Source organism: Sparus aurata, chromosome 7, assembly GCF_900880675.1.
Source record: "Sparus aurata chromosome 7, fSpaAur1.1, whole genome shotgun sequence".
In the NCBI taxonomy this organism is placed as follows: Eukaryota; Metazoa; Chordata; class Actinopteri; order Spariformes; family Sparidae; genus Sparus; species Sparus aurata.
The window spans coordinates 24,027,137-24,043,068 of NC_044193.1; the positions used below are offsets into that span (position 1 = coordinate 24,027,137).

Here is a 15,932-nt window from a genome sequence, read left to right on the forward strand (position 1 = left end):
AAAGGCTATTTTAAAGCGATATTAGAGCATTAATATCTCTCAAACGTCGCTCTTCTTCCTCTCAGCTGCTTTCTAAATAACATCACGTCAGTTATTTGCGTGTCATGTTAAGCAGTAAAGCCAGCTGATCACACCACTCCATTCATACTTCATGTGTATTGACTGAACCTAAGAGCTCTTCCCTGGTGCCCCCCTCAGACCACAATGAATAGCAGCTGCTTGTTATAGAAAGTAATTTATTACACAAACCAAAGCTAGTTTACAAATACAATTTCCAGTCCTGTGCGTGTGTGTAGTCTAGTATGAACAAACCCACATTTCATATTTACAGACTTTGCATACAGCTTGGTTTTCCTGTTCCTTTGTTTACATCACTGTTTCAGCATCCAAAAATCAGGATTTAAAAATACAATAAAAAGTAGAAATAAAAAGGATTTGTACATGATAAGGAGACTTACAATTGTTTCTTCCTTTTGTCTTTTCAGCCAAGTTTGTGTTCAAAACAAACAAACAGAAAAAGAGCCAGCACATGTGGTCCTAGCGATGCTCTAGACAGGCAGCCGAGAGGCCAGCCTTTCTCCTGACTGCCTAACAACAGCATTTGGCAGGGATGATTGACGGGTCGTTACAACCAATTGTAAATCATCAGAAAATTTCAGGTAAAGCACATAAGAATGAACTAAAGCAACGACACATAAGCAGTCCCCTAGTCTTCCACCTCCTATTTTAAATACTGATAGACAACATATTTGACTTTTTTTTCTTTCTTTTTTTTTTAAAGCAGGAAATAAAGTATAAAAACAACAACAACACAAGACTAGGTTTCTGGAACAGGCTCCTCCCTGTAGGCCAGGAAGAAGAACAGGAGGGTACGACACTGTCGAGAGAGCCCGAATCTGGCAGTGAAACGCACAGAAGTGTCAGGGAGGGCTGGTGGCTGATAATCCCAAATATGACTGACCATCCTTTAAAAATACCCCAAAATGAAAAACACTTCCAACACAGAGCACGCAGTTAATTCTCACTCCGCTAGTTAGTGATGTAGCATGTTTTCCCCCAAAATCTGGCTGCCCAACCTGACATTTCTGGCATTTTCCACGCGCAGTATTCTGGATAAAAAAAAAAAAAAACACGTCATGTTCGTCTTTTCAACTTTTAAAAAGGCAGGTACCAACATTTCACCAATAAAGGCAGACATGTATAATGTGGATAACACGGTGTATCCCAGGCACCTTTTTTCCCTCTCAAACATTGACTAGTTCTGGTTACATTTGACCTTTATACATGCCTACACACAAGAAAAAAATTTGTATTCATTCATCCCAAATAACGAGATCAGTGGTGTGCATGTAAACAATACTCTCTTCTCCTTGTTCTTGGTCCTGGTCTAAAGCCAGGGGAAGATGAGCACCAGCCGTCAGCTATGTGGGACAGGAAGGGATGGGAGCTGAGCCATGGCACAGTTTGCTCAGGTTGTACTATGCAGGGCAGGTTGCTACCTTTGTCATCCAGTGGGACTACAAATCACCCGCTGCTTCCACTGATTCAGTCCAAAGAGGGTTTGTTGAGGAACCTTAAGCTGATCACTTTCTAAAGTAGACCAACCGACCTCAGTAAAGATTCACCAACATGTGGGTAAGTTTTTATGTGCAGCCCTCTGGAAGTAATCTTTGTACTACCCTCTACAACACTGCTGTGGTAAGATACCTCATATTTTAAGCAGCAACTGGAGTATGGGTGGCGATGTGAACCACTTTGAATTACTTAAAAACCAGCACTGAGGGCAAGTTTTCTGTCAAATCAAACTGGCCAAAAGCAGCAGTTCATCAGCAAATAATATTGGCATTCATGATGAGGTGGCTGTATCAGAACATCCCAGAAAGACTTGGGCCCAGTGTGTTTGTCACCGCGCGGGATTAGCCACATTCAAGGACGAAAAGCAAGCTCCGATAATACGACAAAAACACAACCATGAGCACCTGACAGCACCTGACTTGCGAAACTCCATGGATACAACAACTCTCTCAATACAAGCTTTTAACGCTTTATTTTTTACCACCAAAATGTTTTTTTTTTGTTCTAGAACTTCATTGCAATCTAATCAACATCAAACCTGCTGTAAGCACCAATTTGGGTAGAACTTGATTATAACAGTTTACTGGTGATTTGTCTGCTTTTGGGGCTGTTAATATAACCCACCCAGGTAGCTACAGCATTTAACAAGTAAGCTGGCAAGTTTCCCCCTGGTTTGGTGTGTGCAGTCTCATCATGGTCACGCACTGTGCTTCATTCGTCCCATCCCTTCACATGTCCAACTCCACACCACCCCCATCCTAATGCCAGGCATGAACACCTGGGGATAAACAGTACACTGGTGGCCGTTTACAGTGGTTCTCATTTGCTGTGCTGCCTGTTTGCCCCCATCCATCTGTCAAGTCATCCAGGCAGGAAACTAAACCTTCTGTTATCCACACCGGACATGGTCACTGGAACATCCCATAATTCACCAGCAAATGTATGCCTTATCAGTTAGTTCGATTTTTAGAAAGGACCAGGATCTTCTATTGATCTTTATCAGTGTAAGTGGCTTGTTGAAAAGACAATCTGTACCAGCGTCTGGCTGGTGGATGGTATAATTTCCCACCTCGATGGTAAACCCACAGCTGAAGAGCCCAACGGATCACAGCGGAAGTCATTTACTGTGCATCCTCCTCCCCCAATTCATCCATCCACCCACCCACCCCTCTCCATCAAAGCTTCCCAAATCCAAGTCCCAGGGTAAATTCAGTCCAACAAACAGCCATTTTACAGCGGTAGTCGTTTACTGCACTCTTTTCCTCCCCTCCCTCCCTCTCCCATCTAGTAATCCCTCAGTCCCTCCCGAGCCCTAGCCCCGGGTACTGTAGCCCCAGGTGAAAACTGTCCAAATGTGTCTGCCATTTTACAGCACTACACATTTATTGCTCCTCTTGCCACGGCGGGCCTGCAGTGCCGCCCTGGTGGCCATCTCAAACACTTCCCGTACGCCGTCCTTGGTCTTAGCAGAGCATTCCATGTATCCGAATGCTGCAATCCGGCTGGCCATGTCCCGGCCCTCCTCTGACTTTACTGGCTCCTATGGGATGAAATGAAAAAACAACAATTTGGTTAAAGAGCAAATACAATTTAACCCTGAATATTCCCAAGTCTGGAATAACTAGCTAATAAGGCTAACTAATGCTATAAATGCAAGCAAATGTGTTATCTATATACATTTTACTAAATGCACTTTACATCAGCTAATCTGCCTATTACAGAAATTGGAAAAATAAAATGCTTAATATGAATAAAATACACTGCTAAAATGCTTCACCATGATTAACATGTCTAAATGTCACTGGTCACAACATGTCCTCAAAGAATCAAAAGAAGAATTATGGTACCTGCTTCATCTTGGCCAGCTCCCGGCGTGTGTGCTCATCGTTGCGCAGGTCTTTCTTGTTTCCTACGAGGATGATGGGAACGTTGGGACAGAAGTGTTTGACCTCTGGGGTCCACTTCTCTGGAATGTTTTCTGTGAAGGAAAAAGACCAGAGAGAAAAGGAATAGATCAATAATTGTTGACCAGAAAGTTTTTATTTTTCAGATCTTTGTAAGATTAAAGGCAGGACCATTTTTTATAGAGGTGGTGAATCTTTCCCATACTTTAATTTTCCCTGCTGCAGGATAAGCTTTGAACCAATGCACAACCACCACAGCTCAATTAAGCGAAGGTGACATTATTTGCATAATTTCCGTTTCGTACTGCACGAAGTTCATTCAGCCTTGCAATGGTTCATCTTTCTGTGCCTCTCTGCATATGTCTCACTTTCCTCACAAGAAAACAAAACAGGAAATTCCAATAGCGAAGTGAATAACTGACAGTGGTCTATGATGATAGACCGGTATTCCTTCAGAAACTGACAATGGAACACTTTCATAAAAGCCATGCAGTGCTGCAGCAATTAACCTTATCTGGGAATTCGTTAACAGGTTAAATCACAGGATGCCAGAATTTTGATTAGACTAACATTTACAGAGCAATTTAATTTAAAATGTGAGTCACTGCAAAGCTACATCTGCCAATGAAGATGAGGGAAAACAGAAAGATTAGTTTTATATCTCCACTGAGCATCAGGTTTATTAAAAAAAAACCTTTGTCAGCAAAAACGTGCTTTAAGCAGAAAAGTCAAGTCTCAAGAAAGCTCATGTAAGCCAATTTACAAGCTCTTGTACAATGAGCCTTTGTTTTATTACAACTGGGACTTCCTCTCATTTAATCCTGCTTAATTCATGTCCGGCACTTAATTATCTGCAGCTTTTATCGCCTTGTTTTATGCAAAGCCATTTCCATATGATCAGCGAAGTGCTGTTCATAATCATCATGACAGAAACACCATGACATGTTGGTTTACAGCATGGCTGCATGCCACTGCATGACAACTGATTAGTCTCTGTGTCGGTGCGTTTGTGTAAATGTAAGCTCTTTCTCTAAAAGTGGTATTAAGAGCCACAACAGGATGACCACACACACACTCTACAGACCCCAGAAATAACTTATGACAACGGAGAGATGGAAATGTGCAAAGGAAAAACAACGACACGGTATTTTATGTTGAATGTGTGTGTAGGTGTCTGTCTGTCCATGTGTGTCAGAGTGTGTGTGGTTGGTACTCACCCAAGCTGTCAGGGCTGTCTATGGAGAAGCACATGAGGATGACGTCAGTGTCTGGATAGGAGAGAGGTCTCAGCCTGTCATAGTCCTCCTGACCCGCTGTATCCCAGAGAGCCAACTCCACCTGACACACAGAGGCATCGTGGGTAGAGAGGGCAAGGAAGAAGGACGAAGGAATATGGAAAGAAGGGGAGTGAGAAAGAAAGAAGAGAGGAAGAGAAGTTAATGCACCATGTCGGTTCTGACCAACACAACTTTCTCATTGAAGCCAACAAATAAATGAGATAATAAACATGGACTGCAGCAGAAATCATCATCAACAGGATCTATAAAATAGACAGTCTAATTTACTACTTTCTCTCCATTACTCAGAGAGAAATAAGTGCATCATAATAGCGAAATAATTATAAGTATAAAATGTATAAAGCAAAGAATTAAACTTGAGGTGGATTCATCTCTAATGCTGATAAGATGTTAAAGGCTTTGGCAACCTAATTTATAATTTTGAGGATTTTCTTTCACATCAAGACAATGTTTGAATGAAAATACAGTTTAAGTGTGATTTTAGTGCTCCGGCCAATATCCTGACAGCATTTTTAAACTCATCCAATAAATATAGAGACACATCAGTGCATTGGTAAGAAACTGTATTACTGACTCACAAATAAAAAATAAAAAATAAAAAAATACATCTGTTTTAGCATCAGTACCCCGTTATTGCAGAGATTTGGCTGTTGGTGAAACTGCCATGTGTGACCTTCTTTCTACTGTCAAATTAGCAAATTGTTCATATCTAATAAATACTCTGGTACACTGCACTAAAGCCCTGATTGTACAAAATGTGACAGTGACATATAAAAATGTCTCAGAGCAGACTGCAGAGCTAAAGAGAGAAAGGAAACCAGATCAAGATGTTTAGAAAAGTATGACACTTGACAAGAAGTCGCCCGAGTCCTCCTAAGCAGCACAGATATCCAACCAGCCAATAAAGACTCAATGTCCCAGAATCCCATTAACCCAGAATGAGGTCGTGAGGGTTTATGACTGATGAGTTAGGCTAGGTGGGTGCTGCAGTTTTACACAGTGGCACGCATACAAGTAAAAAGGGGTGCAGAGGAGAATATAGTTTCAGGACATTTTATCCTTCTGAATCAAAGACAAACACTGACCTCAGTATGTGCATCTGTATCTACATAAGATATAGACAACTATACCCCTGGTTAGTGTGAGCCATCATAGCAACTAGCTGTATTTAATATAAACCACAGACAAACGCACCTAAAAAAAAAAAACTTTGACTATCAATCTGAAGACTTATGACTAAGCTCAGACAGTGAAATCTGTAGAAAAAGACCAGACTGAGCAGATGAAGGCTGCAATGTGAGAGAAGATGTGAAAATGGATCGGCAGAGTTTCATCAACACTTGCTCATTTAGCCTGGAAGGTAGAATTAAAGCTTTGAGAATGATTAAGCACCCAGGGAACAAAATTAGCTCTGATACTAGCAAAAGAACCATTGCTGAGACTAAAAGTAGCATAGATGTGTTGTGACAGCTAGCAAACCCAAGTACATTACTCAACACTGTCAGAAAAAGGTGTAATTTCTCTATGGATTTTTATTTATATATTTTAAATATTCAGTGTCGGATTGTGCAACAGCTTTACACGTCACTCAAGTTTGGATCAATCCATCTACCTAGAGACAAATTAAACAGGAAAGATAGAAACACACAAGGTCACTGCAGTTGTCTCACCTGTTTGCAGTCGACTTCTATGTCAGCGACGTAGTTCTCGAACACGGTGGGGACGTAGACCTCAGGGAACTGGTCCTTGCTGAAGACAATCAGAAGACAGGTCTTCCCACAAGCTCCATCCCCCACTATCACCAGCTTCTTACGGATGGCTGCCATCCCTGCAGGAAGACACAGTAGAGGATGGAGAATTCAGAATCAAGGAGCCACATGCAAATGACGAAGTAGAATCAGAAGTGCAGCTTTTACGGCAGGGCATTATACTATGCAAGGCCACGCATATTTGTGATCATTTGGTGAATATATGCAACAAACTATGTGGACATGGCATGAAAGCAAGTGTGTGTGGTGGATAGTGATGCAGAGTGCACTTGCACCATGCAACACTATTCTTAACACATTTAACCACAGAACTGGAAAAAAGCAGTTCTCAGCCTGTGGGGGCTCTGTGAAATGATTAATGGATTCTTACAAAAACCTTTCCTAGACAGATATGTAAGGGTCTTCATGTTTGTGATTAATGCCATTTCCCTGAAATGAGGAAGTTCTGCAAACCTGGAGGCATACCTAGCCTGGCAAGGGCAGTAAATCACTTCATATCTGGAGACTTGTGAGCAAAAAAGGCTGAGGACCATATGTGTAAATGGAAACCTGAAATCACACAAACATCCGGCAAGCTGGCTATATATCACGTTAAAGACTTACTGACGGATGTCCGCTACAGTTCAGCTAGCTCACTACAAAGTAGCACCTCCAAACCAGACTGTGAAATTATCAAAAAAAACTAAGAGTTTAGAAAAATTTAAGCAAAGATCCTCCATTATCCCCCGTCTTGTCTGGGAGACTGAACCTGTGTCATCCAATAAACCTGATCATCATTGTCTAGTTATTATAGCATAATTGTTAAGTCTGCCAACATCAGGGTACAAAGTGAGTAGAGTACTATGGGGATGGGGTTCTGTGATTTTGCACATGTCCCTGCACTACAGACTCTTTCCACGTCCTTACAAAACATACAGTGCTGAACATAAAGGAGTCATTGCTGCAAAGCGCAACAAGATGTGAGCTACCAGGAAGTAAAACGTAGTAGAGGATTCCAGTAATTCATTGCAGAACATGGCAGACGTGTCAACTTATGAGTGGGAAAAATAGCTTGACCAACTGAGTTAGGGGAAGTTGGGGCAAATGTGTGTCATATAGTCTTGTGTCACTGGCTGAGAGCAGCACCATATTGGGAAAGGACGATCTACAGGAAGTCACAAATACAGGAACTATGTGAAAATATTGTGGATTTTCAATTGAACTGGACCCATGTATAAATTATTGATATTGACCAGAATTACAGTCTCATTTAACAAACAGAGCGGGATCAAAACGTCAAACCGGAAAACAGCAATTTCCCTTCATACATGAACAGGAACTGTGTCCAAGCTGATCTAGTTGTTGGGTGTGGAAATAGAGACACAATCACTTTATTCACCAAGCACACATCAAACGAACCCCATTTGTCCTGATGGCCGTGCCGCAGAGACATAACTTCCACACTAACACAGTGCATATACTGTGTACTACTAGTTGTGCAAAGACAGCAGGACCTCAGTTAAAGATGGTAATAAATCATTCCCTGACGGGTTATTTCCTCCTTGATCCGAGAAGGTGTAGCACTGTGCTGTGTCAATCACAGTTCTGTACCCTGCTATCTCCATCACAGTGAGTCAGCTGGAGGCGTGGTGTAGAGCAAACTCCCCGACAGCTCTCCTGTTCTTTCTGAATCCATCAGCTGAGCTGCAGCATTTCTGGAGCTGTAACGTGGCATTGCCACAGCCCTGGTTAGTGTTCAATTCCCCTTATACTTTTGACCACAGATCTTGGGTACTGTGGTCACTTTGGAGAAATGTGTTACTGAACTAAATAATAATCGCCATGTTGCTGTCAAGAATTTGCTAAAATGAGTTTCAATCCAGGTCTTGCATAAGAAGATGGTATCTTGCCCGAATAGTCTCTCTTACTTCCCTTTGGGTTTTTCTTGTCCATACAGCAGTTTGTATGCAACCTGCATGTTCAGCTACAAAAACATTTTCTTCGCCTTCTGACTGCCTTTTTCTAAATCACAGCACATTTTGATATGCTTCCACAGCAACATATTCTCACACAAAACACTTGCAGTGACCCATCAAGCATACTGCTGCATTTATATTTATATTCAAATGACGACAACTAAATGAGCTGCTTAAGTACTCTAATGGTTCTTGTCAGTTATTGTTCACTAATAAAATCAACTTTCAAATTAACCAGCCTTTTTTTGCCCAGAGTCTCATTACTTTCTGACCCTGAAATGCACCAAAGCACTGCGAGGTGCTGCAAGCATCCTATAAATGGTAGATGAGTACTCTAAGTAGGACAGCCGTGTCAAAAAAGATTCACTCCATGACTTGAGCAAAAAGAAAAAGACAAAAATGGGGGCAGTTGTAGCCTGGAGATGGGTGTATGGTCAATGTTTCAAACAGTTGACCTGCGGCTGAAACGGGGTAAATAACAATGTGCCCTCCTTTCAACAAATCATGCCTCGTTGCCTGTGCCCAGTTAATAAGGGCAATTATTAGAACTGATTAACAGCCAGTAAGATTCTTGAGGCAGAAAAGGAGAGACTTAAGGGGGGTACACACTACAGGATAATCGGGCCGATTTTTGTCCCGATTTCCCCCTTACGATCAAAGCCAGCAAAGGCCCGATTATCTGATGTTTGCAAAGGACATTGTGTCGGATTTGCCTGTGGTGTGGGGTGTGTTAAGAGTGATTTTGTCCGGTCAGATCCTCTCGGAAGGCGTCGGAAGGAAAGATCGTAAATAATGAACATGTTTAATATTTGCGACTAGAAATCCTATAGTGTGTGGGGTGTTCCGAGCGGAGCCGAGCACGCACAGCGTGTGATGTCACGTGTACCGGACCAACAGCCAATCAAGACGTGAGCTGAGTCAGCTGTGTTTCTCCGTCAGCCTTTTATTTACCTGTTACCATGGTTACCCGCAGAACTGGGGGCCAGAGCGCACAGCGCTGCTCTCGAAGCTATCTGTAATACTTCTGACAATTTTTACTCACCTCCAACTCGCGCTGTAACGCATACAGCCCACACTCTCGCCGTCTCCATGACTTTTTCAGCCAGTAATGGGCCTAAAACAACCACCACTGCATCTTCCGGTTCATCCGCCATGTTTGTTTACACTAAAGTCACGTTTGACCACGCGAGATTTGCAATATTGCGCGTGAAGAACCTGATACTCTGCTGAAGAATCGGTTAGTGTGTGGTGTGCACTACGGAGAACACCGCACACTATAAGATCAGCAGAGAAAGATCGATCGAGATCGAGATTGTACGATCTGTCTTTTGTTATCATCAAGTGTGTGGTCTCCTAATCTGTGAAGGTTTGGAAAATCCTGTAGTGTGTACCCGCCATTACACAAACTATAAAATCCCATGTTAGTATGTGAACTTTTCTGCTGCCAAAATAGATGCAGGAAAACACTTCATAGGGGCATAATCAAAACAAAACACAACAGAAAGGACACGATGTGCATAAAAGTGGCAACACAACAGGAAAATCCCCATTAGCGGTGGAGACTGTTGTGTCTGAACTAACTTCAAAAGAACACAGTAACATACAATGGTGGAAACCCAGCGGATACTCTGATGCAAATGCTACGGTTGTAGAATAATGACTGATGAAGTGGTCAACAGGAACATAATTTTGGGCTGAGCAAATTGAACCAGAATAAACTTATGCTGATTCAATGCTGTTCACTAGCAAACAGACTACAGCAACTTGACTCTTGTGTCCAGGAAATGTGTTGTAATGTATGAAGCAGAAACATTGACACCATTCCACAGAAAAGGGGTATTACAAAAAAAAAACAACAGCTCAGTTGTGGACATGTGATGAGGAGAGAAACACCATTTAAGATCGAACATGGGCCTGGCAGGGATGTGAGAGTTGATATGTTTGCTTCTTTGGCTGGTGTTGGGAAACTGTTTTCTCAGCTTGAAGGTAGCCTTCAGAGCAACATTAGGATGAAAAACTGAATACATCATATACACCAGGTAAAACTCCATAACAATTATACTTAGTTTTTTTGGACAGATCGGGCAGACCCATACCTGCCCAACATGAGCTGAATATGTACATGTCCTGCTCACTGGTGTGCTTCAGGTTGATCAGAGGCCATGTTTTTAAACAATGTATGAACAGGAGGTTATGCAAAACCATGAGCTGAATCTAAATGGTACCTACAAACAGACTGTGAAATTACCACAAACCACACACATCATCATCTTGGACTACTGCTAATGCATTAGTCATACTTGCCAGACACTTTGGCAAACACCCAGTACAAAAATTAAACAGAGCTGTCGAGCATTTGAAGTGGTGCATGTATGAATTGATGGAAATGATGTAACATCAACTATAGCCTGAGGATAACCACATTTATGGCTGATTTTCAAACTGTCACCTTTTTGTTTTAAAATGTTCTACAAATGCCAAGAAAAAGGGGCTTACTGTGCAAGCTATGTTGATTGCGCCACTAACAACAAACCTGACGTGCTCCACCAATCAATTATAATCCAGGTAGGTAATAAGAAACGTGCAACATGTGCAAATCTCTGCTCCATCTGCATATTAGCCAACAGACCATGACATGAAATTAAGAGACAGACAAACAAGGGATAAGGAGAGAGATGAGGATAAACCCAACAGGATCAAATTAACAGCGAGGGATTGATGCAGAGAGCAACAGGGAGCGCTCCTGTGATAAACACTGTCAACAAAAATAGAAGGACGACAGCTGGCAGCAGGGGTAAGCCTTTTTGTCAAATTCTGAGATTCATTTCAACAATGGACGTTCCCAACAGGAATGTTCAATTCATGCAAAACCAACACAGAGCTAGAATGTATTGTGATCCTTTTAAATAACTGAAGATCCTAATTTGACAAAGCAGGTCCTTTAACTCTCCTGACTAAACATTCTTTTTAGAAAAACTAACAGACTGTTTGATATTGTTCATATCTTTCAATCTAGTCTCCACTTTGAGGATGGTTAAGTATCCTGTAAACTGCCATCCCATCAAACTCAAACTGCCAATACTTTTGACAGCAGGCCAGCTGATCAAACTCACTCATGTGTCAACACAACCACTTTTCATCAAACACAAACCTATTCTGAAGTGTTTTTGCTGACAAATAACATGTTAATTGAAACCGTTTGTTCTGCATCGTTTCCTAGTATGACACAGCTTTAAATGCATTATTAAAATGGTTACTGTGTGCTGCATGATTCATCAGCATGTCCTTTAGAAAACCCCACACAAGCAACAGTTACATCTAAAAGCCAGTGTGTGTTTAAGCCAGGAAATACCCCACGCAGTCTTCAGCATGGAAAATTAGCCCCAGCTTAATGATGGTTGACTGGCTGCCGGCTGATGAATATTTCAGTTTCCGACAGAAACTTGGCAAATATTTCTCCTCTGACACCTGACATGCATTTCAGTGGGCGGTGAAACTTAATTTAGTCTATTATTAGGACGAGAACAGATGATTTTTTTTTTACCAATGTGTGCGGCACACATTATGAAAAACACAGCATGAACATATCCCTTGAGATGGGTTCGTGATCTGTGGACACTAATAGAGCTGTTCCATTATTGAAACAACAGTCTAACACACATGCTGAAGATGACAGCTATAACGTGTGTGTGCTCAAGAGCATGTCAGGGATCTTGTTTTTTTTTTTTTTTTACTGGTCATATTAAAGCAGTCTTCAGAGCCAAGAAGACAAATTCAGCAAGACCCATTCAAACCATCTGCGTAATAATCAATGCTAGATCTGATGCCTCAATAAACACAAGATTATTAATGAGCACATCATATCATACTGCATACTTCACTACTTCTAATATAATTTTAAATAACTTAAATAAGAATATGAGCGACTGTTGCACAGAAAACACTATCCGCACCAATTGCAAATCAAATTTTAAAGTGACCTGTTTGGAAGTAATTGTAGGGACACAATTAATTTACATTTTCATGGATTACAACACGCTCTGTTTCACAATCAAATACTTAAAGAACTAAAAAAATACACATATTGCGCACATAACCCTTGAGAAAAAACAACACTACACAGCTAGCCAATGTACATAATATGCTTAATAGGTAATTACCACCAGCCAGATGTACAAAGTTCCCTTTGTCATCAAAGTGACAGGCATCCATCAATCTATCATGAAGATGCCCATGTCTATTAAGGGACGTTTAGTCCAAATTGATCATCTGGTCAATTAATGGATAAAATATTGATATCACTGTACTGTGATTACATTGCAGTGGAGGAGAGGGCACTACTTTTTGATAAACAGCTTCAAGGATGACAATGTGTAAACCCAGGAATAAAACCTGCCTCACCATCTGTCAAAGTGTCTTTCCCTACCCTATGCAGCTGAAGGAACAAATATTCTAAGGACTTTCAGGGTAAAATGAAAAATACAATTCGGTGGATTACTCTATGTGTCCCTAAATCTATACATGCATCTACCTTTGATTTAATGTTGATCTACATACACGTAGAAAATTGTCACACCATCAGTCATGTTTAATAACAATACGATGATAGATCCATGATTCATCCAGTCCTGGGTGTCAGAAAATTTTACACTTGTATGGCTTTTTTCTCTTTAAACTAGTACTTTGTGTGATCTACTAGCCACCGCAGCCAACGCACAGAAAAGTTGTGTGTCTTGCCAGTGAAAGCTCCCAGTCATTGGTCAAACATTGTTTTTAAACCAGCTAGCTGCTGGGTGGGTCACCAGAAAGATGGCGTCATCACAGAGGCAACAGATGGCTAGTGTGTCCGCAGTGGGAGAATGGGTGGGTGGCCCCGATCCAAACGACACACACCAAGAGAGACCCACACATTTTAAACATGTGACTTCTCATAAGCAAACACTGTAACGTTACATGACAAAACCTCACATTAGCAAAGCGTGAAACTTGAAATCCCCCTCAAGTAGGAGCACTGTAACATTACTCTATTGTCACTGACATGTGGTAAACCCCACAAAATACAGGCTTAGTGTTGAAATAAAGCGTCCCAGTGGTTCATTTGAAATCAGCAATTTTAACAGGTTAACTTAGCGAGAGAAAAAAATCAACCAACGTTAAAATACCAGGAACAGCCATTCAAGAAGTGAGCCGTTAGGAAGCCGCCTGGTCAGGAAAAAAAGCCTCATTGTTTGGCTCCTGCCAATCCAGACCAGTTTTTACGGTTCCGTTTATAAGCAATACTTAAGTTTTCACAGTTTATCAAAAGCCCACGTTACAGTCTGAACGAGGTGTCTCGGTTTTAGGAGTTCCTACACTGAGAATACGGCAGTTTTCTCCTCAGCGCAACTGAGTGGCAACTGCGGAAGCGGCGTTGAAATTGAGGTCGGTTGGGGGAAAGCTAACTTAGCTACCGTTAGCTAACCTCGCTAGCTTTTTAGCTTTGACACCACGGCCTCTCAAAGCTCCGGACAACTTTTACAATAACCCTATCCGCTTTTAAACTGCGCAGCACGGAGGAAGTGGCACTCCACGGCGCTCTGGTAGTCCAGAAAGTAGTTTACCTGCAGTTTATGTGGTGAGCGGTTGGGTTTTCTTCAGTGTTTCCCGGAGCAGAGTTGCTTCGCCGACCAGTCGAGTCGCTCGCTGCTGCTTCCTCCCGTCTCAATCTGATACAATGAATTAGGGGACGGGAGCGCGCCGCCAGGGTTTGTAGTTTGTAGCTGGGGGTGTCGGGCACGAGCCTGAGAGCCACACCTGCGCGGGCACGAGGTGTGCGAGAGTTACAGGCTCGTCAGCCGTATGGAAATCCGTCACGCTAGGGGCAATTACATCGAGCTATAAACACTATCTATTTTCAGACGTGACTCTCTCATAACTCTCAGGGCTGACGTGTGTTTAAACTCAACTCACTCTAGATGAGTCTATTTTTAATCTACAGCTCTACAATGGCGGGTGTATGATTAAAGGTGATCTAAATAAAGGGCTACTAACTGTCGAGAATTACCTCAAATCTCGTTTTTAAATAACTGCTAATCCAAGTTTCTGGTTAAACGAATGATAATTGACATTTAATGGGCTCTAAACGGCTCCAGTGTGAAGTAAATCCTGGGGTTATGTCCCTGCTGTGGTATAGAAAGCTGTGAGCCAATTGTTTTCTTCCTCTAATCAGAGTTAATTGAGCTCATTGCAGCTATGCCAACACTGGAGCCATAACTTTTCTTTCAACCTGACTGACTGCCTGAGCCACGAGCTAACTGTCACAGTCTGCACTTACTGCGCCACCTGGCGGCCATCTTAGGCAACTGAACTGAATTCAGTAAGTTCAAACAATAATAAAGAAAGGATAAAATAAACAAAACCGGGCATAAGATGAGAGTTTGTGAGGATGGAAGGTACTGATTAACTACTGCTGATACTGTATTGGAACATTGCAGAAGGACCTGGAGACAACAGCAGGGTAGTGCTTTTATACTGTGGCAGAGTGGGTCAGCCATTTATATTTTAGGGCATTTAGCAGATGCTTTTTGTCCAAAGCGACTTACAGTAATTCATACACACATTATACATTCATATACTAACTACAGTGGCTGCCGTGCAAGATGCCGACCAGCACAGGAGTAGTTTGGGGTTCAGTATCTTGCCCAGAGACACTTCGACAAGCAGACCAAGGGAATTGAACCAGCGAAGATGGTTTCAATCCATCGACCTCTGGGTTATGGGCCCAGCACTCTGTAACGTTGTGCCATTCTACTATTGCTACTGTTCACCACAGATGGGACTTGAACCTGCAATTATTCACTTAGGAGGCCAGTGCTTTATCCATTAGGCCACTGGGGGTTCATCTAGCAAGCAGAAGGTCGTTGTGTCAATTCCCTGCATGTCAAAGTACCCTTGAGCTAGTCTGCACCTTGCATGGCCTCTGCTATCAGTGTATGAATGTATGGGTGAATGTGATGAGTGTAAAGCGCTTAGGAAATGCAGGTCTGTTTACCACTGAGACCAGGACGTTGAGTAACAGCAAAGCCAACCTAGAGAGGAGTCTGGTCTGGTTAACTAAAGGTACATAGAAGAAGTAGTTCAAACTAAATATCCTACAAAAAATGTCACAAGCCAGCGGAAAATGAAACCCAGTTAAGTTTAGTGCAAAAAGTGCCCACTTAATCATACATTAACGGGCCATAAACCAAAAAATATATATATAAAATGCCCCACCAATCATGGAAAAGTGCAAAAAAAATGTCAGCTATAGGTTTAGTCAGACACCTTCCAGGTAGAGGTCCTGCACCAGGATTACTCAGTTAGCTACTAACGTCTGAAATAGCACACCTCTTTGACCATACTTATTTAATAACATGTTGTTCTCTACTCCCTATAATCGACAAGATGTTGAGG

General features: G+C 41.9%; 1 protein-coding gene across 1 annotated transcript; it reads right to left on the reverse strand.

Moving 5' to 3' along the window:
- Positions 1-219: 219 nt before the first annotated feature.
- rhoab (ras homolog gene family, member Ab) lies at positions 220-14,258 on the reverse strand. The gene is made up of 5 exons (XM_030422795.1): positions 14,102-14,258; positions 6,448-6,605; positions 4,697-4,817; positions 3,423-3,553; positions 220-3,115 (listed from the first exon to the last, which is right to left on the reverse strand). The coding sequence occupies exons 2-5, from the start codon at positions 6,601-6,603 to the stop codon at positions 2,942-2,944; spliced, it is 582 nt and encodes a 193-aa protein (XP_030278655.1). The 5' UTR covers positions 6,604-6,605; positions 14,102-14,258; the 3' UTR covers positions 220-2,941.
- Between the last annotated feature and the right edge of the window lie 1,674 nt (positions 14,259-15,932).

What these genes read in the sequence shown, in the direction of transcription:
- rhoab (XM_030422795.1), bottom strand. Translation starts at nt 6,603, where the DNA reads ATGGCAGCCATCCGTAAGAAGCTGGTGATAGTGGGGGATGGAGCTTGT. An exon ending in TAGAAGTCGACTGCAAACAG is followed by an intron (nt 4,818 to 6,447) that starts GTGAGACAACTG and finishes TCTGTGTGTCAG; the next exon opens with GTGGAGTTGGCTCTCTGGGA. An exon ending in AGCTGGCCAAGATGAAGCAG is followed by an intron (nt 3,116 to 3,422) that starts GTACCATAATTC and finishes TTCATCCCATAG; the next exon opens with GAGCCAGTAAAGTCAGAGGA.